We start from the raw sequence: 26287 nt of genomic DNA, 5'->3' as shown, positions 1-26287 counted from the left end.
AAATTGGTAACAATTGGGAAGAAAACCAGGGTTTTTTTTTTCCAAAGCCATTTTTTTCCAGAAAATTTGAAGAAAAAAAGGAGTGTGGAATATGTCCTTTTCCAATCGTAAATAATATATCTATGATGTGGTATTCAAACTATAACATGAAGACCTTAATGAAAGATTTCTGAGACTTTTTGTAAAGTCTTAAATTATTGCAAATTCTCTCAGCTGAAGACATGCAAATTCTAGAATACAATTCAAGTAATGCTGTACTTCTCAGTGCAGTTCTCAAAGAAGAGAAATATGCATTTGTGCCACTAGGAGGGCACTGCAGGTGAAAGACTCCAGTTTAGTTTACCTAGGTACCTCGGACTTCCTACAGTTGAGTGATTTTTGGTATACAGTAGGCAATAGTTTCTCTCCTTTCAGGCCTTAACTGACTGGTCAGAAGAAAAATTTGTCCGACAAATTCGTTTCTCTTTTGTAACCCTTAAATGATTCCTCTTAAATTCTCCACCATCACACAATAATGTTTATCTATAGTCTAGTCCAGTGTTTTTCAACCTTTTTTGTGCAAAGGCACACTTTTTTTCATGAAAAAAATCACGAGGCACACCACCATTAGAAAATGTTAAAAAAATTTAACTCTGTGCCTATAGTGACTATATATAAAGTAATTTTCCCACGGCACACCTTACACTATGTCACGGCACACTAGTGTGCCGCGGCACAGTGGTTGAAAAACACTGGTCTAGTCAGTAAATTGTTTTTTCTTTTCCTTCTCTCTGTAAAATGGTGAGAGTTTGGAAGCATTTTCACAGTGCAATTTTTGCTGAGAGCAAAGCTGCAGTTTGCAGATATTGTAAGAATATACTTTTCCAAATGCTACAACGATGACAAAACCAATCCTTGCATGCCAGAAGCGCCCTAAAGACATTAAAGAATATGTTATGGAATGAAATGATGAGGACCAGAATGAAAGGGCATATTGCTTTTCCTTCCAGAGTTCTAATTCCAGAAACACTCTTTGTGCTGCTTCTGGATCATCACAAAATGTTTCTTCACTAACAGCATCTTCAGGTAAGGAAGTGTCGCAAACCACTGCCTTACAAAAATACACAAGACCTTCACTTATAGATAAAATGACACCTGAAAATCAGGAGAAAATTGATCATACTCTTACAAGAGCAATATATGATTCTGGATCAGCTTTGTTGGCAGGAAACTTTTAAGTTATTATGACCATATCATGGAAAAATAAGCAAAGCACTATTTCTTGCAGTACTTACGGATGGACAAATGTTCAGGGAGAAGGAATCATTAACTTTCTGATAACAATACCTCAACCAGTCTTTTATACAAGCATCGAAACAGGAGGGAACAGACATACTGCACAGTAAGTAGTGAAATATGTGCAATTTTAGAGAAAATTGAGAGTGATATAGTGTTTGCTTTATTGACCGAGAATGGAAGTAATATGAAAGCTGCATGGAAAATCATAATGGATATATATTACTGCAATAGGATGTGCATCTCATGGACTAAACCTATTTCTTAGTGACTTCATGAAACTGGACACCCTTCAAAGGATTAAAGAAAATCATGTTGCCACCGCAGTCTTCAAGCAGCAGCAAGAAGAAAAATGCACAGAATAAAATAGTGACAGTGAAGTGCTGTAGTAAAACACCTTGGGGTGGAGTGGTGATCCCTTGAAAGTTTACTAAAAAGACAAGTGTTTAAGCAGCAGTAATAATTGAGGATCTTAAAATTCCCAGAAATATAAGGAACACAGTGCTTTATGAGGATGTGTTTTGGGTTCAGCTGCAGAACTCCCTACAAATTTTAATGCCATTTTTTTCAGCAACCCATGTATCTGAATCAGACACTGCACTTTTGTCAGAAATTCCTAACCACATGGCTATGATAAAAATATCTGTTTTTTTAAAAATCTAAGTGCATCTCCACTTGCAACTGCTGAAAGAGGTAAAGTGAAAGGTTTTATTAAGAAACTAGAAGAATTTTGTTGCCATTCAATATATGCTGCTGCAAATCTATTGGATCCAAGATTCAAAGGCAGTGTGTGTGAGTGATGGGAATACAGCTGCTGCATTTGGCTGGATTATGAAGCAAGCTGGGCACTTAGAACTTGATGTTGGAAAAAAACTTTCAAATGTTGCAGAATATAGAACATCTTCAGGGATTTTGGGCCAGGAATGCGTTCTGGGATTCTGCAAAACATATCCCTCCTGCAACATGGTGCAAGGTCTCTGTACCACACAACCTCTGACACCTCTTGCATCTTCTGCTGCATGTGAAAGAATATGTTTGGTAATATTCATACCAAATCAAAAAACAAACTGACCTGTGACAGGGTAGAAAAGCTTGTTTCAATGCGTGCAACCCTAAAGATTTTAGAAGTCCATGAGAAAAATGACGAAGAGGAAGAAGAAATGGAAAATGATAGCAGTAGTTCAGAAAATGATAGAATAAACTGCACGTATGTGTTGTGCCTTGTGTTTCTTTTTTTTAAAAAATGCCACTCAAAAGGTAAACCTTCTACGGAGCTTAAATACTGAAGTGGATCTTAACGTTATTTGCTATTGGTGTTAAGGGGCAAATCTGCTTAGGGGTGGTGGTTACTTTTTTATTGCAAGCATGATACTTTTATATACACTGCATTTCATGCAATTTATAAAACTATTCCACACTGAACTTTTTTTTTTCAATTATTCAAAAAAAAATTTTTTTTTCTGGAAAAAAAATGTGGAGGGGGAACGGTTTTTACTCATGGCTTTAAAATTTCCAGAAATTTTATATCTCTAGGTAAGAGCGTTTCATGTTATGCCCAAAATAATAACTCAATTTTTATTTTAAAAAAGCAAGTAAAATATCAACTGGAACTATTTAGTGACATAAATCTGCAAAAGGTGTTCAGCATTTGTTGCTTAAAACCATACATTTGTCTTCTCGAGTTTCCCATTTTCAAATTCTGATTCATGTTGGTAGTAAACAGAGAATTATATGTTCAATGTATTTTAACCCTTCAATAAATTGAGAAAAATAAAATACATATAGCTTGTATATAATACAGCAAGTTGTTAAGCAAATGAGTTAAAATATCATAACTTATCTTATCTTTTTTAAAAAATGAACTAGTGAAATCAGAGGCTACTAAATTCTAAACAACTGGTACTGATTATGAAGACTGCATACATTAAAAGCTCAAAACAGGAAACAGCCTTGAATAAATTTGACACATGATCTTCCCTATCATCTCACTTGTGAGAAGAGAGAAATGGGGGGGGGGGAGGAAAGGGGGAGGGTTTCTTGAGCAATCCATTTTGGGTAAAGGCAGAAGGCAAATGCCCTAACAATTATTTCAGATTGAAACTGAAATATATATTTATATTATTGCACCATAGTCATTCGCATAAGCATATTAAACATTTAAGAGATTTATATCATTTAGGCATTTATCATACATGTCTGAAATATTTTGTGTAAGAAAAAGAAAATTATAGAAAATAAGTGCCACATGTTATAATCCATAGCTAGAAACAGAATTAATCTTTTCAAAAGTTACCTTTTTAAAATGTAGTATTGCTTTAATTTGGAGGGAACTTTTATTTATTTGACTGTAATCTGTATAATATAAACACATTTCTCTCTGTCTCACATTAACAGCCATCACTGCAAGCTATGCATAGTCAAAAGAAGAATGCAGATCACAATATAAATATTGTGAAAAGGAGGGACCAAAAAAGAAGCTGTACATTTTCAGTTGGTAGAAGTCTCAAGTTCTGCTTTGTTTGTTTCTGTCTCATTGTACAGCAGTTTTCGAAAGATACTTGCATAGAATGGTCCATAAACCTGTTTATTAAGGTTAACAATGCTAGCATACTGCGATCCAATAGTCTCTATCTCTTTCTGAATCACATCAAGACCTCCAGAAACTGTAGGCATAGATTTTTGAAAGCATGGAGAAACAAGCAAGCTTTTCATGTACAAATGAATTCGTTTACCTGAAAAAGAAAAAAAAATAACCACACATACATGTACAATTAGACTTCCTGGCCTTATTTAGGACAGCATTAATTTCTCATGATGAATGCAAACTGATCAACTAACATGATTAACTGCAAAGCATTCACACATCAAAAAAAGACAGTGTGGCTATGCAGATACCATAGCACACTGACTGATACTGATGCATTAGAAGTTGATATCTAATCTATGTAAGATTTGGCATGTAGACTGCAAAATGCATTGGAAATCTATACAAAGGACATCTTTCCTCTTTCAGGAAAGTCTATAATGCAGTCATACTCAGTGTGGACAATATGAGAATTATAATTTAGTAACACTTTAAGAGCCATAGGTTTCCAATTCCTGCTCCAAATGCCTTAGCAAACTCCAGGTCTCCAATTATAGCTATGTCTGCCAAGATTCACATATCATAAGTCATAATGTTTGCTTGGTTTACAGTAATTTGTTTAGCGAACTTCAGCGCTGATTTGTAAAATATGTGATCAACCCAGTCAACTGGCTCATTCAACAGTTAACAAGATCACAGTCAATGGGAAGAATCATCTGCATAAACTATTGCAAGCTAGTGTCGGTTCATGTTTTAAATAGGAGAGACAAAGCTAGCTGTCCTGAACCGGTGCTCCTTTCAAATATCAATCTGGCTAAAACTGGGGTCATCATTTAGTGAAGCTAGGATTTCTGGATTCTGCAACTTAAATCTAAATCTATAACCAGCAATGCACTATTAAACATGAGAAGTAGGTGGGCCCAATCTTCACAATGAATGTATATGAGAGAATGCTCAGGAATCATAGGTACCTAGATACATATAAATATACATTTTAGTATTAAGAATATGTCAAGTAATTTATCACTAACCAATTAAAGTGATGACAGCATTGTCTTCTTCAACAATGTTGCAGAGCTGACCTACCACATTTTCTTGAACTTTTTTATTTAATAGTTGAAAGCCTCTCTTTGTGAGTGATTCATTAATTGCACTACATGTCTGAATACCTATTGCATTAAGAGCTTCTTTTAAATCAAAAGTCCTGCAAGAAAGAGGGAGGGAGATTAGAAACAAAATGCTATCACATAATGCTTTTGCCATTTTAAAAATCATTATTCAGTCGTTCATGTGTTTACGTACTCCTTATGCATTCCTTCAAGCAAAACAAAAGAAATCCTTTTTTGTTTCTCAACGAAGTCTGGAATATCCTCAATAACTGCAGGCAGCATGTTGCTTGTTATGAGAGAAATACACGCTACAATCTTCAACTGATTCAATTTCTTGGATAATTCTTGGAGGCGAGCTTCATCTGTTATTAGTGTCTGAAACAATTGGAAGAGTAACATTTATGAACAATCATCAAACCTCTGACCATATTTAATAAAGTACATCTTTGTGAGGATGTCAACTTTTTCATCAGGTCCAAGATAAAAGAAGTCTCCTGAAAAATGTAACTACCACCACAGTAGAAACCTTCAAATTTCTAGGTATCATATCCCAAGACCTATAATGGAGACCTAACATCAAAAACGTCATCAAAAAAGCACAACAAAGAATGTTCTTTCTGCGCCAACTCAGGAAGCTCAAACTGCCCAAGGAGCTGCTGATACAGTTTTATAGAGGGATTATTGAGTCTGTCATCTGCACCTCTATAACTGTCTGGTTATAACAAGACAGGCACAGATTTCAGAGGATAATCAGAACTGCAGAAAAAACAATTTACTGCCAACCTACTTTCCATTGAGGACCTGTACACTGCATGAGTCAAAAAGTGGGTTGTGAAAATATTTACAGACCCCTCGCATCCTGGACGTAAATTGTTTTAACTCCTACCCTCAAAACGACACTATAGAGCACTGCACACCAAGACAACTAGATACAAGAACAGTTTTCCTGAACGCCATCACTCTGCTAAACAAATTATTCTCTTACCACTGTCAAATATTCACTAAGGCTGCATTACTATTACTATTAGTCGTCTCATCGTTCCTATCACCCATCTCCTCCCACTTATGACTGCATGACTGTAACTTGTTGCTTGTATCCTTACGATTTACATTGATATTGATTGTTTCCTGATTGCTTATTTGTACCCAATGACTATTATTAAGTGTTGTACCTTATGATTCTTGACGAATGTATCTTTTCATGTCCTTTTATGTATACTGGGAGCTTATGCACCAAAGAAAAATTCTATGTGTGTCCAATCATACTTAGCCAATAAAGAATTCTATTCTATTCTATTCTATTTTTTCATTATATTCAATACTGCTGGTAACACAAATGCAAAATGTCCATACTCTGTTTCTTTATTAATATTTTATAAACATTTAAATGTAAATTAGTTTAAAGAGAAAATGGAGCTTACATAGGTATTGGTTAAAGTCCAAGGCTGATCCCAGCTTTCTATATCACACATTAACCAATTGGATTCATTTAGAAGCTCTTAAATGTAAATAGGAGGATCTACTCTTCTGCTGTTGTTCCCCAATAACTGCTACTTAAGGCAGTAAATTTTTAAGCACCTGAAGGTACTAAACAACATTTAAGACTAGGTGTTATAAGCTTAACTGTCATGACTTTCTCCTGTCTCTTAAAATTATTAAAAGAATTATTGCCATTGCATCTGAAGACAGCATATTCTGCAGTTAGGTGTTTCCATTAATTTCTGTAGGACGAAGCAAGTAGGTTACCACACAGTCAGGGCCTAAATGAATAACTAATCATACCAAATACAAGGCATAACATTATAATGTAATGAAATGTAGGGCTGTCAAGCCATTGGTTCACATTATAAAATATTTATCCAAGCTTGAAAAAAGTATCTATCTATGACATTGTGGCTGATAATAACTATGAAAAATCTACTGGTCTAGAAACAGGCAACATGCTAACCTATAACATGACTTGTTTTTGGATTAGTATGTTGTACTTTACTCCATAAATCATGCTTAAGTAAACCATGATTTGTGTAAATTGCTATCCACTGTATTTTACAGAAAAAGAATAAATTTTGTAGCAGTTCTGAGAGAGAAAGCAACTTACCTCTGGAATTGTTTTTTTCTGATAATCCCACTCTAACAGTTTCAGGTAGCTGTTTGTTAACACCGTAATTGGGCTAAGATTTGGTTTTGACATCCCATTAGCACCAGGAGTTGATGGCATTTCACAAGAAACAGAAGATAGTTCATCTTGTATTGATTCCCTTATCCATTCGGTTGTCAGGTCTAGGGCACCTGAACATTTGGAGACAAAGATAAGAAAGTTCAGACTTGCAATGTTTGTTTTACAAAAGCATGCACCTAGTTCAGTAAATAAGCTGGGGGGGGGGGGAATAACTCCAGGACCTGATCACCAAAAGAAAATTAAACAGGTGAATATTGAAAATTAGAGAAAGTTTTTAAAAACCGACTAAGCTTACGACATGACAAAGTAACATTCTAATCAGGCATAAGCATACAGTGTAAAAATACATCCAGACAGTAAAACATGTAAGCCAGAGCATTTTTGCAACTCAAGATTGTTTTACCGACAGTAATCCTCAAAATTTTTTAGAATATTTCTCTCCCTTCCCCAAATCTGTTGCTTCAGATCTCATACAACTGACTTTGTTGCCACTTCATTGTCTATCCCCTTTTTATGTAAACAAAGAACATACTTGGAGTTTCTTCTAGTATATCTTGGAATTTTGCTCTTTCGTAATCTATCAAGTTGCGCTGAACGTGAGGTCTAAGACACTGTATGGTAAAATTAACCATATCCATTGTCATGAGATCCAGAACATGGAATATTTGCCTGAAAGAATACAGAAATGACAAATTTGCAGTATGTTAAAACATTGTTACTTACATATTTTTAGTCAGTCATTCTTTCTCACAATGTGAACATGATATGTACTTTTATGATAATTTCCCAAGAGTGTAGTTTTCATAAGAAACTACATCCAATTCCAAGCTTCAAAGATAAAGCGTGACATTGTAAAGCTAATTGAGCAGAATTTCAGGTGTTTTGCAATGTTCCTGTAGTTACATCTTTATACAACCTATAGTTATTACAAATGCAAAGATCACAAGAAATGATAACACAAATCCTATCCATTCTGTTCCTACCAAATGCCTGTTAAAAAGAGTCACTTTTTAAACTCTTAATCAACTAGCTTTAAAAAGCAAATAGCCATCAAGCTGGAATAGATAGCCATTAAGATTAAAACAATAATACTGAAAGCTGAGTTGAACCATAAGAAAATATAAGGGTGCTTCTTTTACAAGAGCCAAAGTAATATGGACGTGGATGGTTGCTTTTATAAAAAGTAGGGGATGGGGGTAAAACAGAAAACTAAACAACAGCCAAGATTCACAGTTTAAAGTCAGACTCAAGATAGTGATTTATTTTAAATGCTTTAGTCCAGGTAAATCTATGGAGATCCTCAATCATCCAGGTCATGGTTGTCCCAAAGGGAATTGGGCTTTCAGAACTGAAGAAGCATCTTGGATGAGAAGCAAAACGTCTTTGTTGTGGCCCGCCGGCAGCCTGTGGAACTCACAATGGAGTTGGACAGTGAGGAGGTTGGGGAGGAACATGGGCCAGTTCTGGAGTCTGGGGAAGGCTTGGACAAGGGCTCTGTGTCGGAGGCTGAAAGGGGGCCTCTGGAGCCTCTTGAATCTGACATCAGCAAGGCAGAGGAACAGGGGGAGCTTGTTCCCAGTGCGTGCATGCACAAAGCTGCCAGAAGGCAAAAACAATTATGACAAAAAGGGCAACTCAGGAATAAGGCTGGGAGATGATTGGCCCCTCCCATGGGACATAAAGGAGGAACAAACAGACATGAGCTTTTGCAGGAAGCAACTTTGTTCGTTCTGGTCAGTTTAAATTCTGAAGTTCCGTTTTGACTCTGCTCCATTTGGCCTTGGAAAACTAACTGGCAATTAGGTTTTTGCCAACATTCCAAGGGAGATAAAGGTGGGTGCTTATCAGCCTTATCCAAAAGACTGTGGAAGACTTCTGCCACTGTCTTCACAAACAGTTTGTGACTCATTAGGGGCTGTGAATGAACATAATTCACAGCCATTGAAATTTAAAAAAAGTGTTTTTGGGACCAAGCATGTGATTTTTATTGTCTTAGGAAGCCTAGGTCAGAACAGTCTTCAAAGAAAAACAAGAAAGTCCAGTTGCCTCTTGAAAAAGCACCTTTGGGACAACCATGACCTGGATGACTGAGAATCTCCACAGACATTTATCTGGTCCAGTTGCCTCTTGAAAAAGCACCTTTGGGACATTTTAGTCCAGGATTTCGCAACCTCAGAAACTTTGGATTGGGTGGGCTTCAACTCCCATAATTCCTCAGCTAGCAATGCTTTAGTCAATGGTAGGTATTATTGATGTCTGACTATCAACAGTAAAAGTCAAATGGAAGAATTCCACAGCCATGTTACCTGGGAATTCTAAATGGTATAAAAGACACCTGAAATTTTGGGGAGGATTGATTCAGATCATTCTTTTAACCACCACCTAATGTTGAAAAGCAAATCACATACCAACCTCAACAATGCTACAATATTCCCAGTGGGCTTTAACTGGTTGATATCATTGTCCCTTACTGGAGCACACAGCTTTCCCATGGTGCTAATGACATAGTTTGCAAGACCCTGGATATCAACTGCATTGTGCTCAGCCTGCTGCCTTATAAGGTCCGCATCGAGGACTTCACAAATTTGGTTGCGCATCCTGTTAGCCCCCGGGTTCAAAAAAGAAAGAAGGATCTGCAAGAGGAAAACCACAAGTCAACTAAATGGCAATTAATGACCCATAATAGAAATGTGTGTTTCATGTGGTCAAAGACACACAATAGAGAGAACCAATCGATAATATAACTTAGGAGGAATTTCAGCAACTGTGGCTTTATGTTTCACATGCCAAACGTCCCTCTTCAAGAGCAATTATGAGTTCTGCCCTTCTTGCCACTTGAAGTGACTCTATACACTTCGTAATTCAAAGGATATGATTGCCATACCTAGATGCAAAACAGGTACATGCTGTTCTACATCTAGATTATCTCACAAAAGTGTTGTTTGTAGGAACTAAGTGGCCATAAAGCTAACAACAAGAAGATTTTGGTTCAGTTTGCTCTCCCCCCCCACCCCCGCCACCACCACCACCAGGGGAAAATTCAGGGAAAACCATGGAGGCAATTTTGAACTGCCTGGAAGTTCACAAACGTTGTGAAAAATTAATACATCCAAGTTGTACTAAGAACAAGAGAGTCAGTTTGGTGTAATACTAAAAACTACAAACTAATGTTATGATATTATGTAACGTTGTGGTGAAATGTAGTAGTCATAGCAGGATCTCATTCAGGTTCTGTTTAACTACCCAGCATACAAATACTAACACACATAACTACCCAAATCTATTTTTAACTGGCTTTCAGCACTGACAGGATAAGCTGAGCAACTATTGTGGTCACCTTGAACATATAACAATGCTACATCAGAGTCGAACACCACCATAGGGAAATATTGAAAGGGTTGGCCAAATCAGCATTTTTCCTCTGAGAATTGGACTACTGAAATATTTAACAGTTGCTAGCCAATAATATTGGTCCCTATCATACCCCCTTATATGTAAGAACAAGTATTAAAGTGGAAGGGCTACAGTGAATGTTAACAAACTTTTTATAATTCTGCTTCTGGCAGCCATGCCACCATAAACAAAAAGGAAAAAAAAATGCTAAGCTTCAATGTACCCACACATAGAATTTTTTTAATCATTTCTTTCTGTCTGTTACAAAACTTTCCAGCAATCTTCCCCACCCTGGTTGCCTCTCAGGTGTGCTTAAACTCAACTTTACCATTCTCCCAGCCATCATAGTCAAGACACCTGAAAGACAGTTAGACTAGGGACATCTTGAGAGGCTGCACACTTTACATCTACAACTTTGATTTACAGAATGCCAATGTACAGACATTGTACATTGTCAATGTACAATGGACATTGTGCATTGAAGGGACGCAGTAGCTCAGTGGCTAAGATGCTGAGCTTGTCGATCAGAAAGGTCGGCTGTTTGAATCCCTAGCGCTGTGTAACAGAGTGAGCTCCCATTACTTGTCCCAGCTTCTGCAGTTCAAAAGCACATTAAATGCAAGTAGAAAAATAGGAACCACCTTTGATGGGAAGATAGCAGCGTTCCGTGCGCCTTCGGCATTTAGTCATGCCGGCCACATGACCACAGAGACGTCTTTGGACAGCGCTGGTTCTTCTGGTTTGAAATTGAGATGAGCACCGCCCCCTAGAGTTGGGAACAACTAGCATATTTGTGCGAGGGGAACCTTTACCTTTAATGTACAGAACCTGTTCCATGTCTGCTTAAAAACAAACTTAGCTTGAGAGAGCAGGACCAAAACCCCACCTCTTTAATTTCCTCAAACAATTTGATTGCATGCTCATACTCAGGAGGGTCCTCCTTCAAATCTTCTTCCAGGCGATCCCAGAATGCTTTATGTACAATTTGTTTAATCCTTCCAGGAAAGCTGTCAGGTATGAGAAGGGCAAGACAGGAGAGTGTAAGCATTCAAAGCATTCAAAGAAAGCAAAGTGCTAAAACAAAAAAAGTCAAATTAAGTTCCAGCTTAGAGGAAAGGACCTATCGTTTTATTAATAGAAAGATCCTAGCCATAGCAGTTTATGGATCAGGGCTCAATTATTTGTAAAATGGGCCATTGCAGTTGTTACAGAGGCCATGATTTGTGTGATATGTAACTTTAGCCAGTATTTACAGGAATACTGCACATTCAAGTTCTTTTTTAAGTAGCAACATTTAAGTCTCAGTTTGACTCACAAGCTTAACCTAAAAAAAAAACTTACTTAGCTTGTTGAGTACACATTCTGTACCAAGAGATGAACATTTGAAAGGACCCCTGAAACTATGCAAACCATTTGTGATTGCTTGTTGATCTGTTTAAACACTGCCTCCCCTTTTCCCCATTCTTTTAAAAACCTGAGCCTACCTGTTCTGAGGCTGCTCTACGCGTTCCAAATGAAAATTCTCATTTACAGCAATTTCGTGAGCCAGAGACAGGTTTGACAGATTCCTTGCAGCTGCCATCATCTCATCAAATGTAACCATTTTGGGAGGGCTTGTTGCTGGAACCAAGAAATAAAACACATGACACGTTGACTTGACATGAAAACCTATCAATATTTTTCATTTCGGAGCTGGTTCTTTACATTGAATCTATATATTCACTAAATACCATATTTTCTGGGACTATAAGACATATCGGAGTATAAGATGCACCATGATTTTGAAAAGGTAAATTTTTTTTAAAAAAAGTTTTTGCACTCTGCATGCCTCCCAAACTCTCTGCACGCCTCGTTTTTTGCAAAATGCAGAGCTTTGGAAGGCTTGTAGAGTGCTCCTACGGGTTTGGGGGGGGGGGGCAAAAATGAGCAAAAAAATGGCCCATTTTTTGAAAAAAGAGGGGGGCATGCAGAAGCTTTGGGAGGCTTATACAGTGCTCCTGAGGTCTGGGTGGGGGGGAAACGATCAAAAACAGCTCTTTTTTGTTCATTTTTGCCCTCCACAGCCCCCAGGAGCACTTTGCAAGCCTCCCAAACCCTCTGCACATCCATTTTTGTAAAGGGGGCAGGGTTTTGGGAGGCCAAAAATGCTGTATTCTGTGTATAAGATGCACCCAGATTTTCACCCTCATTTTGGGGAGAGAAGGTGCGTCTTATACTCTGAAAAATATGGCACCTCCTCTTTTTTTTTTTTTTTTTGCAAATTCCAAGCCAGGATATTTAGTTACCCAAAATACAATTCAAAAACTGCCAGTCCTTGTTCCTCTATCATTGTTCCTATAACAGGATGTTAGTGTTTATTCCTGAGCAACAGGTGAATTTAGAAATTAAGTTTAGGACAAGTTAATTCAGCCTCCCCATAATCCTATAGCTGGGTTCCCATAGCATACACTTTGTTTTGACTTGCATGTTCAATTGGTATCCTACTGTGGCTAAAATCATGATTTATGAAATCGATCAGCCAACTCTACCTTATTCAGCAAGCTCTGGTTAATATGTGCTGCCCCAGAGAATTCCTCCTTTCTACTTGACCCTTTATATAAAAGCTAATCAGACTGGCACTTGTGCTTTATTTTTGACAACAAAAATAGAACAAGAATGATAACTTTACTCGAAGGAGGCAGATTAACATCAAAGTGTATATAGAGATTTTCAGTCATTCAGGTGATAGTTCTCCCAAAGATGCTTTTTCAAGAGGCAACTGGATTTTCTTGTTATAAGAAAGTCCAGTTGCCTTTTGAAAAAGCACCTTTGGGACAATCAGAGATTCAAGACCCTTTTCACTTCTTCAAGTTTCATCCACAGTTGGCCCATTCTGTCTAGTGAAAAGGCCAACTCTGATTTCTGGACATCAGATATTGCTTGTTCTTTGAAGTCAATTAATAAATCTCTTTTAAAATGTATCTAAATGTATGTGTTTGATTCTGGGTGTTTTCTATTTATTGGCATGCAACTTTTTTCTATTTTTACAAGAGTTATTATTTCCCTTTTACTCAATTTCAAGATATTTTATTAGAGATATCCAACTGAAAATGTATTAATAAAATCAGTGAGTAAATAAATACTGAGCAGAAGTGAATTAAAATGGGGAAATACACATTCTATTCAAAGTAAAAAATTTCAAGCATCTTAGTGAAATGTTTTTGCACAAAATTATATTTCCACCCACCCATAAATTATAGAATGTTCTGGATCTGTTCTAAGATGATCATTTAATTCAGCCAGAGGACAACTCAAGCATTTTGCTATTTTATACTTTTTCTGCAAAATTTCAAAAGGTACCTAAGGATATGGATGGCATATCATTGCAGACAGCAATTATAAACATAATTTAGGAAAGTCCTTCATGATATATTTACTAATGCCTACCATCAATACAGGGGCAACTGCTAGGCTCCAAACCTGTGTTGGTCATACATTAATAATAATCTCACATTCTGGCAATCTCTTTCACCCACAAGATTTGGCATGATGTCATGGAAGATAGCTAAAAAAAACCCTTCTAAAATTTGGCCAGCTTCAACTCCCTTAAGAAACTACTGAAATTTTGCACAATTTGGGAAATTATTTTGAGTGTTCTGAGGACACAATCTAGAAGTGTCAGAGACAGTGTACTGTTCTCTTTTGACAAAAATCCTACAAATGCCCAAATAAGGCCAGAAGATAATAATCCACCAACATCCTCCTCAAAATGGAGGAGGATCTGCATATCCAATCTGAACTTATCCCAGACACTTTCGGCAATTCAAAGGCACATATCCAGGTAGGTGCTTCTAGCTTACAGACTGGAGAACTGGGCTTGCTTGAAGAATCACTGGTAAAACTCTGCCTTGAGTATTCAGAGTCACTCGATGAAGAAGCTGCACTTTCTGAAGATCGCGAAGAATCACAGTCACTGCTCTGTTCATCAGTGAAAGGCATTTTGGACCACTTCCGTAGAACCTGCCAAATTTTTAAAAAGGGGTTTACTAAAATATGTTTGATACAGCTATAAGAAAGTCTTTACAAATGTTAGCACTGAAGAGCATTAACACTGAATTGAAAAGAAGGTAAATAAGTTGGAAGGAATCCGTAGATTCAATGAACATATGGGAAGTAGGTGAGTGTTTTTTTCTTCTTCTAAGCTTTCTTTGAGGGATTGTGTCATCTGGCCTTTGGATAAATCTGATACGCAAAATTGCCTATCTTAAATACAACATCCATTTTATTGTACATTTAAAATGGAATCAGGCAGTATTATTAAATGTCTTTGGGTTTTAAACCGACCTGGCTTAAGCTATATAGTATACAGAGTAATGCTGAGACTTTGGGAAAAATAATTAAAATAAGACACAGAACCTAGACATCTTTATTCATAATCACAGATTATGTTCTTTATACGATACAATTTTATTACAGTGATTCTCAACCCTAGTCACCCCCAGGTTTGGCTATTTTCCTAGTTGATGATCATGACAAACTGTGGACAAGTAAATTACTGAATGTTAGTCAAAACGGTATACTAACCTGTGTAAGCAAGCACCAAATGAAGTTATCGCAATTGTCTAGAGGTAGTCAAGATGCAGTCCTCTTGAAAATTAAAAAGAATTTTTAAAAGAATTAGAATTTAGCTAATACTTCAAAGGATTTTCCACATATATCATTTCATCAGTCTTTAGAGGGATTGTATAAGACAGATTCATATTCTAAAATAAAAGCCTAGCCTGGGTATTTAATGTCAAATGTTAAATAATGAAAATCATTTTAGGCTACAATCTTATAGAATTTAGGATAGCATTTTATGGACTACTGGAAACTGAGATGCTCTTCCTTATCAAGATGCTATTATCTAAACTCATAACTGAAGAAGTTCCATTTTTCACTGGAATTTTAAATAGAGACAGTATACAATGGGGCTTCATTTTCGATATGGAATCTAGCACCTACTACTAGAATCAGACTAAGAGAAGCTTTACTTCCTTTTCTAGAACAAATGATTCTTACTCTATTCTTGTTAATAAAGAGTTACTACAACAAAAAGAGAAGCAATCATTTTGAATTCTTTGAATATTCAAAAATATTTAACCAGTTAAATAACTGGAAATTATCCAACTGATCATGAAACTCAACAATGAGGTCAGTGCGATAAGAGATTTAAACCAGTCACTACTCAATTCATATACTTTATCCATTATTATGCAGTACCCCTATTCACTTTTGAAAAACCCATAACCAAAATTCCATTATTAACATATAACACCTCTTGTAGTGAACCATCAATAATTATCATGATTTAATGCAATTAAATACTTCCTGTGCTAAGTAAAAACAACCATTTCTAATGTTGGTCAGATATTTTAATAATCCCACCAATCATATCTAGGCCCATGTGCAGAACAGGAAATAAACATGACATCATACAATTTAAAAACTACAGTTGGAATTTACATAGTCATAGAATTATAAAACTGCTCTGGCAATGAGTCAACAAGTACTTCATGCAAGCATGAACCTCTTGTTTACAACATGAATCTTTTCCAGATGTTCCTTGGTTCCATAGGAATCTTCTTAATCAAAACTACTAATGAATGGAAAGCCAATTAATTGTAGAGATGGTGTCATCTTTGTGGACTTGAGGATTAGCTCTACAACTGGTGAAGGAGAGGCAGATTAGTATGCTAGTCTTCATTCCTCTTCTTCTATGTAAACTTAATAAGTTTACATACAAGAATGAATAATGAATAAATAGAATGAAACCAGATATCCTAACTTTGTGTCCTCAAGATGTGTTAGCATATGGCAAGGAATTATGGAAACCATTTTTTTTAAACCAGGACGACAGAATTTAATCAGGAGGACAGCATTTGGATAAAAGGGACCATAATATCTTCACATGTAACAGGTATTTTCTACTTTTTAATATCAAAAGGGTAAGTGACAACACAGCTGTCATTTGTTTGAATGGTTCAACTAAAACTCTTTGTCCTGAAATATACAAGATACTTTACAGTAGCAGCATAGTAGTTCCCCACCCTTGATTTGCAAGTGAAGTTCCTTGTGCTAAACAGTAATCTTGATGATCATAGTAATAAAGACCCTAAAACATTTTATTCTTGGACAGTTATAGAAAAGCTATGACAAGGTAAACAAAGGCATGGTCTCAAAAGCAGCAAATAAAAACTATGGTGTGTATTTGAAGAACAAGTAAGACTAAAAACTATGGTTTATCAATGACAATGACTGAGTTTACCTAGCCCACTAACCCAAAATCAAATAAATTACACTATTGTTTAGCTTGGCGTGTGAATAAAACCACAATATGAATGACAGTCTAGGAACAATTTACCTAACTTACAAATGTCAGACCCAATGAAGAATACTGACACAATCATGACAGAACTTTACATACTTTAGAGTTTTGAAACTTTATGTCATATTGTATAAAGTACACAAGAACATGAGTCACTGAGCCAGGCAATTAAATGAGACTGTCCCTCATTTGCACAGAGTATGACAACTCCGGAAAGAAATTTGAGTTGCTTCCCTTCCAACTTCATAGTTTCTTTCTTTGGACTCTCATATCTTTGGTCTTTTAAAAATAGCTAATAGAATCAGCTTCCTTTCCAAGTACATTCTACTTCTCAGATATTACCATTACTGGCATTTAGAAATGGACATTAGAATAGAATAACAGAGTTGGAAGGGACCTTGGAGGTCTTCTGGTCCAACCCCCTGCCTAGACAGGAAACACTATAACATTTCAGATAAATGGTTATCTAACATCTTCTTAAAAACTTTCAGTGTTGGAGCATTCATAACTTCTGGAAGCAAGTTGTTCCACTGATTAATTGTTCTAACTGTCAAAAAATTTCTCAGTTCTAAAGTTGCTTCTCTCCTTGATTAGTTTCCACCCATTGCTTCTTGTTCTACCCTCAGGTGCTTTGGAGAATAGCTTGACTCCCTCTCCTTTGTGGAAACCCCTGAGATATTGGAACACTGCTATCATGTCTCCCCTAGTCCTTTTTTTCATTAAACTACACATATCCAGTTCCTGCAACCGTTCTTCATATGTTTTAGCCTCCAGTCCCCTAATCATCTTTGTTGCTCTTCTCTGCACTCTTTCTAGAGTCCCCACATCTTTTTTACATCGTGGCGACCAAAACTGAATGCAATATTCCAAGTGTGGCCTTACCAAGGCATTATAAAGTGGTATTAAAACTTCATGTGAACTTGATTCTAACCCTCTGTTTATGAAGCCTAGAACTGTGTTGGCTTTTTTGGCAGCTGCTGCACACTGCTGGCTCATATTAAAATGGTTGTCCACTAGGATTTCAAGATCCCTCTCACAGTTACTACTACTGAGCAAGGTACCACATATACTGTACCTGTGCATTTTGTTTTTCTTGCCTAAATGCAGAACCTTACTTCTTTCACCATTGAATTTCATTTTATTAAATAGTGCCCAATGTTCAAGTTTGTCAACATCCTTCTGTATCTTAAGCCTGTCTTCTGGAGTGTTGCCTATTCCTGCCAGCTTGGTGTCATCTGCAAATTTAATGAGTTACCCCTTTTATCCCTTCATCCAAATCAAAACCTTCTTTTTAATTTTTTGCTATAAGCAATGTAGCAATCATCAAAGTACACTTTTCTATTTTCTGGAAAAGGTTTTAGGAAAATAATCTTATATAAAAATAAATCAGCTACAGAAAGTTGCAATTTAAAAATGCACACATCAAAGATGTTTGTGCATATAATGCACACACAGTATGAACATTGTGCATCAATGTAGAACCTGGATACACTAATGACCAAATAACCACCTATTAATATAGTAGAAAGAAGGATATGGTTATTTCTGTGTGCCATAATATTATTCCCTGGATATACTCTGATTCTGAAAGGAATGATCTTTACATAAATCAAACAAATACTGATTTTATATCTTATTGAGAAGCAAGGAAGGATGAAGTAGTTGCAAATACTTTTCTTACCTGCTTATTCAGAATATATATACAAACCATCAAGAAAAATATTTTAAATTTATTCTTCAAGTTGCATACATCAGAAATTTACTAAAGCTAGTTAAACTCATTTATTATTCTCTCTCCTCTACACCTTCCACTGCTTAAACAAATAATAAATTCCTAAGGTTTTACCAACCCTAAATTGCAAATAGGGGGTATTTGGCTAATGCTGTTAATTTGTCATTTCACATTATGAAATGAGTTTGCCCTTAACTGACTATTAAAAATTCATTTTTACAAGAAGACAAACGCCCCCACTGATAAAGCAGACATTAAATGAGCATACTGACAAAAGCCAAATAATTAAATCAATAAGAAACAGAGAAGAATGGAAGGCGCTGCTGGTAGAAAGTTTCTGATGTACAGATATTTGGGGTGAAAGGTTTTCTTTTTAACTTTTTGCTGCAGGGCCATTTGAAAAACATGGAGGCCTCAGAAAATTAAGGACAGTCAGTAGGTATGCTACTATATATAGATGCAACCAACCAGAAATAGAGTGATAGAGTCCATGCATCACTGGAGTGGACAGGATTGTGGAGTGGATAAAGTTGCAGTCTCCACATTTCATGCTATCTGGGGGAACTGGAGGGCTACTACTAATAGCCTTATAAGATAAGGCAATAAATAAAAGTAAATATGAATAGCTCTACATACTTCACTTATTCACCCTAAAAAAACATAATAGATCTAAGCAGCATATCTGTCCTGCGTGCAACTATTTAGGACATGCATACACAACAAATAAAAGCAGAACCTAAAACAGAAATTCACAGCCTTACCTTATTTTAGTTGGAAAATAAGCTTCATTACAAATTATACGGTAAGAAAACTTAAGATAGTATTCAAATGCTTAAAAGGATATTATTTAAAAATAAAAATACATGCATATATGTGATCTATTAATAGCTTGCTTACCGTGTTTACTGCATTACTTTTAGACTTGTCTATCCTGGTCAATCCTTACCTGTTCAAGAGTTGCTCCCTATGTGAAATTTGATGAAGTTCATTGGCAGTTACACTTTCAATTTGTATTCTGAAGATCATTAAAGAAGTGTGTAGCAGATCTGCAAAGTGGAACACAAAAAAGAAGAAATTTGAGTAAAACCAATATAATTGTATAGCATGTTGTCAATGTATGTATTGTGCCTATTTGGGGTAGAAGAAATGAGATAAGATGGAATTTGCATAGCAGTTTAGACTCTTTAAATCTTCATCACCGTCAACATTTACATAGTTGTGAAACACCTGCAATTTCATTTTTGAACAATATTCATTTCTGCCTGAATATCTTTACAAGCGTATCAAATATTTTAAGTTGATGCAGTGATTTTATTAAAATATCACTTACATCTTACATCTATCAGTAAATACCTATAGCGTGGCAAGGGCAAACAATATAACTCATGCATAAACTTGCCAAAATCCTAATGAAAACCTGAGGAAATCATGTCAAAAGAGTGGGATTGTGGAGAGTCATGCAATGTTCAAGTTGCATAATTCTACTCACAAATGTAGATCCTGTAGTGGCAGCAGGTTTTTTATAACTTAAAATGTTTCATTTTTCCCAAGTTGATGCTTCTTTGATTGATAATTCTTAGCTTCTCCTGACAAGGAATAATGTGAGTTGAAAGCTAACCCATCTACACTCTACGCTAAAACAAGGCTGGAGAATAAATAATTCTTTGAAGAAGCAGAAAATTAAAACAGAAAAGTGGTTCACTTAGTATCTCATAATGGGAATAAATCATTTAAGGAATGTACAACCTTTCTCCTTGCACACAAGAGAATCAGTGCTGACCAACTTCAGTGATAGTACAATACTTCACTTACACATTCTTCTTGTGTTTGTTTGTTGTGTTTCTCTTTTCAGAAGAGAAAAAGGATCCAAGAATATACTGATCAGAGTAAATAAATCAGCATGACTTAATGGCGATATATGGCTTCAGTGGAATATTTATATTGTGTGTGTGTGTGTGTGTGTGTGTGTGTTGGGAAATTAGCAGATATCATAAGCACATCTTTTTGTTTTTAACTCAGAAACATAGCAATTCATATACAAAAATATAGCAACAATCATATTATTAATCTCCCAAGGAATGGAAACTGAGCAGCAGCACTTACTGTACTAATTGCAGAGGTGTAGATAATTGAGTGGGAAATAGGTTTCTTTAATGAACTTTTCTTAACAGGGAATTCCATAATGTAACATCATTAGGTGAGAATTTAATTTGATTTTATCAGTGGGGTTTCATTTAAGTTGATCTGTTTCTTGAGAAAACATTGCATGAGCATCCTTAATCCAATAACCCTACTGATGTTTGTAAATCAGACTCTGAACATTTAGTTTTATGTATAACTTATTGCACACATTAATCCAGTCATTTTTCTCCTGTTGTGAGCTAAATTCAGACTTTGGAGCAGTAACCTTTTTCTTTGTTTTCTCCCTGCAGGCTAGTAGGAAAGAGACAACTCTCTCCAGAGATCTAAAATAAATAGGTACAGAGTAGCTTCTGCATAGACTCTGGCATTAGCTAATCATTTAAATTGCATAATTTTTACCAAGAATTATGAGTGCTGTAGTGACCTTTCAACCTATTGTTCTTTCCTACTCTTGCATTTTTACTAAATGCTTCAGCTCTCCTAGCATTTTCTTTAAAACTAAGGCAAACAGATCCAGTTTTGCGCCACCAACAGACTGTTGGTGGCGCAATACTGGAAGAAGGAAGACTTGCCTACAACTCAAGAATGGACATTGAAAGTTACAAACCTAGCCGAGATGGCTAAAATATCGGCATATCTTAAAGACCATTCAAATGAGAGATATAAAAGAGACTGGAAAAAATGGATTGACTATACACAAAACAAATACGGGACTAAGAAATTCCAGATAGCCTATGCTTAAGATTAGGAATAATCTAAACTGCTCAAAGTTAGTGCAACAAGAAGAAGCTGAGTTCAATGCAGAGATGTTATTAACTTCTTTTTTTTATTTCCTTTGTCTTAATATATTTTAGACTGTGCTTGTTAAAAATCTATACCGTGTCCGGGCTCTGGGAAGTCGGGGGGGGAGGGGAGGTGGGGTGTTAGGGGGGAGGGGGGATATATAGTATGTGTTAGATTTCAAAGTAATGAGATTGCACTTGTATACTGTTGCTCTTTAATTCCACTGTAAAAATAGGACAAGCGGAATATATTAATAGATAGTAGAAATACACCGAAGGGAGGAGTAGAGGGATAGAAGAAAGAGGGGTAGAGAGGCTGGGAGAGAGGATTGGAGGGAGGGTGAGAAGGGAGGGAGGGAGTGTACCGGGAGAGAGGAGTGGTAGAGGGGGAGGGGAAGTAGGGTAGAGGGGAATGATGGAGGGTAGATGGAAAGTTGGAGGGGGGCGAAAGAAAGGGTGTATGGAGGGTCGAAGAGGTACATTGGGTTTCTATTTTGGGGGGTATTGTTGACAAGAGGAATGGCTGTGTTTATTGTTTAATGTTATATGGCCCCGGTTATGCACAGTATATATGTGACTGTTCGAAAATGAAAATGGAAAATAAAACACATTTACAAGGAATAAAAAACTAAGGCAAACATGACCTGGGAAATCTGTAACTGGATTCTCTTCTTCCCCCTCCCGCAGTATCCGTATTTCATACCTAGATTATTCTTCATTTAAAAGGATAAATGCTAGTTTATGAAGTAGCAGCTCTAGAAGAAAGAAGGCTTGAACTCCCTCAGAATATTGCTTTTCAAAGTTACTCCTTTGAAACTAAAGTGAATTCCCCCAAAGGGAAGAGAGAAAGTGCATCTCAGTTAAATCACAGTCCATTATTAAGATGGAGACAGAAGCTTACAGAATTTACCGAAGTCTTCAGAATGTAGAGTCCAACTCCCCACCCCACCCTGTCCTCCAAGAAAATATTATTCATTTAATCATTCATATTTATTGCGGGTTTATTTAATGCAAGTCTTCTGCCTGCAGGTTTCTTTCCTGGTATTGAACAATGGGTTGCAATGTTATGTACATCTATATAGAAATAAAACTTCAGAGAATATATTAGTGAGAAAAAAGGGTTGCACCACAACTCTATCAATGTTAGGATTCTTAAAATACTGCAAAGTTAGACTTCACAGATCTTAAGTCAAAGGGATTAGTGGGGAAAGATGACGAGCATTCCGGATTTCCATCTCTGATTCACCTGCAATAAAGTGTCACAGTAGACCAGTGTTTCCCAAAGTGTGGTACGCCCCAGGGGTACGGGAAGAGTTTGGTGGGGGTACGCGTTGCACCGGAGTTTGGCATCTCAGATTAAAATTAACAACCAGGGAACCAAATTATGATGATCTGTCATCTCAACATAAACAATTTCATCCTTCTCATTGAATCAAATAAATGTTCTTTATAATATAACTTTCGTTTATTTTGCGTATGTACCAAAAAAATAAAAAATAAATATATTTTGATTTTTATTAAAGCATGTTTTTTATGAGGGGTACTCAGTGTTACGAAAATTATAGAAGGGGTACACATATGTCAAAAGTTTGGGAAACACTGCAGTAGACGGTGCAGGTCTATTCTGCCATCCCATTAAAGTGAGTGATTGTTATTAAACATAATTTTCCTTTCCTATCAGGGTGCAGGTGCTATCATTTCTGAGAATTTGTGGAAAATGTTTATTTATACCTGTTATTATCACTGTTATGCACTTCCCTTGGATTTTTGCATCTGCTCACATTATCTATCTTATCTATCTATCTATCTATCTATCTATCTATCTATCTATCATCACTATTGTGGATGATCTGTATGTTCTCCGTGTTGTGGTACCCTTGGTACTCTCTGAGTTTAATTGTTTTGTTATAGGGTAATGAAACATCTGTAAACAGATAGCCCTGCTCAAAGAGCACCAAAGACTCTACAGTTCAACCCTGAGCTAGAAATATCCTCTTCTATTACTCTCTGTATGTTTACTTCCAGACTAATTTTGTCTGCTTTGAATTTTATAAGCAAGTTATCGCTAGGTAAAATGAAAAGAAAGTTATTTTTGTTTGGAGCCAAACATTATCGGTCTTGTGATTGTTTTTGCCTATTTAGAGGATATGATTTATCACTTTGTTTCAGACAAACTGTGTGTAAAAATCATGAATATTCGTGATGATAATTGTCTCAAATGGAAGCTTCTTGCATTATGTTCCAGATCCTCAGATCTGTGGTTTCGATGTTTAGTTTTATGCAAAAATATATGATCAGTGTTTTGGCAATTATTTCAACTGGATCCAATGTAAAAAGAAAATGATACAGATTCATGCCTTGAATCTGAGTATCCAATCAATTGATTGGATCTATCGTGATAGTTCACTGTATATAGACAAAGGTGTTTTGTGACTTTAGAATGATTTCATGTGACTCCCTTTAAAATTGATGCAAAATCAAATTATCTCTCCCCAACCCAATTATTGTGTCATGTTGGAGCCAAAAGTGGTGAGATACATGATTGTCCAATTGTGTGGACCTGACAGACATAATTTATTTCTTGATGATTTCATATAGGTTGCGTGTAAAGATCCAGGCTTCAAATTATTTTTTAATACTGCAATGGGACCACAAGGACTCATGACTAAAAATCCTCATTGAAGCAAATGTGTCCTGTGATTTGAAGGTGGGTTCACGTGAACTCATGGAAAAATCCTGAAAAATCAAGAGACTCTGTGCAGAAATAGAAATGATGAGATGTGCAAATGTTACAGTGCATTCTGTGCTAATAGACATCTTATGGTTTTTCAGTTATTTATTATTGCTTTTAATGTACATTTACAAACTTTTAAGTAATTTTCTACTATTTGTCAAATTAGGGGAAAAAACCAACATTGTTAATTAAAATGAAACGATTTAAGTGCAAGAATGTTTATAAATATCTGAACCATATGCTACCCGATCTAAGCTGCAGAAATCTAGACAGCCACCATATAGAAGTTTTGCTTTTTAATTTTCAAATAAGGAAATTGACTAAAACTAATAATAAAAATGCAATGCATAAATACCAAACTGTTGCGCATGGCTCCCCTGTAATGATCACCCAGATTTTTCTGGAGGTTGCACCTGAGACTTTATTTCCATAAGCCTAAACGCAAAGGGCAGAATAAGAGGATGTAGTCCTCGACTTACAACAATTCCTTTAGTGACCATTGGAAGTTACAACAGCACTGAAAACAACCTTACAGTTGTTTTTCACATTTATGACCATTGCACCATTCCCATGGTCACATGATCAGCATGGGTCAGATGCTTGGCAACTGACTCATATTGACAATGGTTGCAGTGTCCTGGAGTCATGTAATCACCTTTGGCGAGACCTTCTAACCGTCTCACTTAACAACCACATTACTAACAACAACCACAGAAATTCACTTAACAGCCGTGGCAAGAAAGCTCGCCAAATGTCTCACTTAGCAACATAAATCCTGGGCTAAATTGTGCTCGTAACTCGAGGACTACCTCTACTAGCAGTCAACAGGAGAGCAGCGTCCTCCGCGTCCTCCACTATACCGTCCAAAATTCACAAGAGCAAACGAGTAACCCGACGCCCCTCCTTGGATGGAAGGCGAAAACAGCAGCTCTTCCTCGGCTTGGCCGATTCCCCTCCCCGCAGATGTATTTTTGGCGCCGGCTCAGAGGCTCAAAGCCTCCTGGCACCCTCCGGTCCAAAACAAAACCAGCGTTTCCAAGGAAAACCTCCAAACAACAGACCGCTTCTCGCCTTCGCGATCTCTGCAATTTCTATCAACGCTTCCGGATCTTTAACTGCATCCGAGAAGTTGCGCGGAAGGGGGGGGGGTCGTTTTAAAAAAAAGTGTTTCGAAATAAATAATTTGGGTTGCCAACGACGGATTCCTATCCTCCCACCGGACCCCCAAAAGGGGATTATTGCTCGCCTCCCCCCCCCCATTCAGCTTTGCCCGGCTGCAAAAGCGCGCTTTGCGGTCGAGAGGCGTCACCTTGAGACCCGCCAACCCCCCCCCCCCCCCTATGCTTGTTTATCTAGGAGGCTAAAGAAATCAACATGTGCCCATATTCGACCAACGGCGTAAGCCATTAGCCATTGTTTGCAAATCCGAACCACGGGGTCCGGCACGGGCTTTGCTTCCCGTCAGGATCCAGCCAGAAGGACCCACCGCCTTTCCCCCGCGCTCACGGGTTCTCCCCCATGCAAGCGGAGCGTTTCAAGGGGGCTCCCGAGGCAACCCGGAGTTCAATCGTCGGTAGGGTTGGGGAGGACGCGGAGCGCTTCTTTCCCAAGAGGAGGAGGAGGAGGAGGAAGGCAAATCGAGACCCACTCACCGCAAGATACCCCTTTCCAAGCAGAGGCGTCCTCTGTTCCTGCCGCCCCACCGCTTCTGCCTGGGCTGCCCCTCAGCTGTTGTCACTCGGGCTTTAACTCTCCCTCCGCCTCCCCCCGTTTGGTTTATACATAGTCTCGGGCCGTCTATTAGCAGCTGCCTGGACGCTCCCACTTCTCTGCGAGGAGAGGGGGGGTGGAAATGTTTCGTTCCTTATGTTAACCAACGCGACAGGCCAGGGAAGCGACGCTCAGAGAGCGAAGCGACGAGCTTTAGGCCGGACAGGTCGAATCCTGCTGCGGGGTACTTTTCCAAAAAAGTGAGGCAAATCCATCCTTCCATGTCAGGAGCCCTGCTCCC

General features: G+C 37.3%; 1 protein-coding gene across 1 annotated transcript; it reads right to left on the bottom strand.

Moving 5' to 3' along the window:
- Positions 1-771: 771 nt before the first annotated feature.
- TCP11L2 (t-complex 11 like 2) lies at positions 772-26063 on the bottom strand. The gene is made up of 12 exons (XM_032220874.1): positions 25929-26063; positions 19565-19664; positions 15104-15166; positions 14380-14539; positions 12025-12160; positions 11427-11547; positions 9560-9780; positions 7680-7816; positions 7067-7257; positions 5162-5343; positions 4891-5063; positions 772-4007 (listed from the first exon to the last, which is right to left on the bottom strand). Exons 4-12 carry the CDS (start codon positions 14516-14518, stop codon positions 3763-3765), a joined length of 1545 nt encoding a protein of 514 aa, XP_032076765.1. The 5' UTR covers positions 14519-14539; positions 15104-15166; positions 19565-19664; positions 25929-26063; the 3' UTR covers positions 772-3762.
- Positions 26064-26287: the final 224 nt, after the last annotated feature.

The sequence above is a fragment of the Thamnophis elegans genome, chromosome 7 (assembly GCF_009769535.1).
Source record: "Thamnophis elegans isolate rThaEle1 chromosome 7, rThaEle1.pri, whole genome shotgun sequence".
Lineage (NCBI taxonomy): Eukaryota > Metazoa > Chordata > Lepidosauria > Squamata > Colubridae > Thamnophis > Thamnophis elegans.
This window is presented reverse-complemented; position numbering and strand designations above follow the sequence as displayed.

Bases quoted from the DNA above. Each gene is read 5' to 3' on its own strand.
- TCP11L2 (XM_032220874.1), bottom strand. From the start codon at position 14,518: ATGCCTTTCACTGATGAACAGAGCAGTGACTGTGATTCTTCGCGATCT. The intron at 12,161-14,379 runs GTAAGCTAGAAG...TCTTGGTTCCAG, and splicing joins CAAGCCCAGTTCTCCAGTCT to CAACAAGCCCTCCCAAAATG. The intron at 11,548-12,024 runs GTAGGCTCAGGT...CATACCTGACAG, and splicing joins GTAGAGCAGCCTCAGAACAG to CTTTCCTGGAAGGATTAAAC.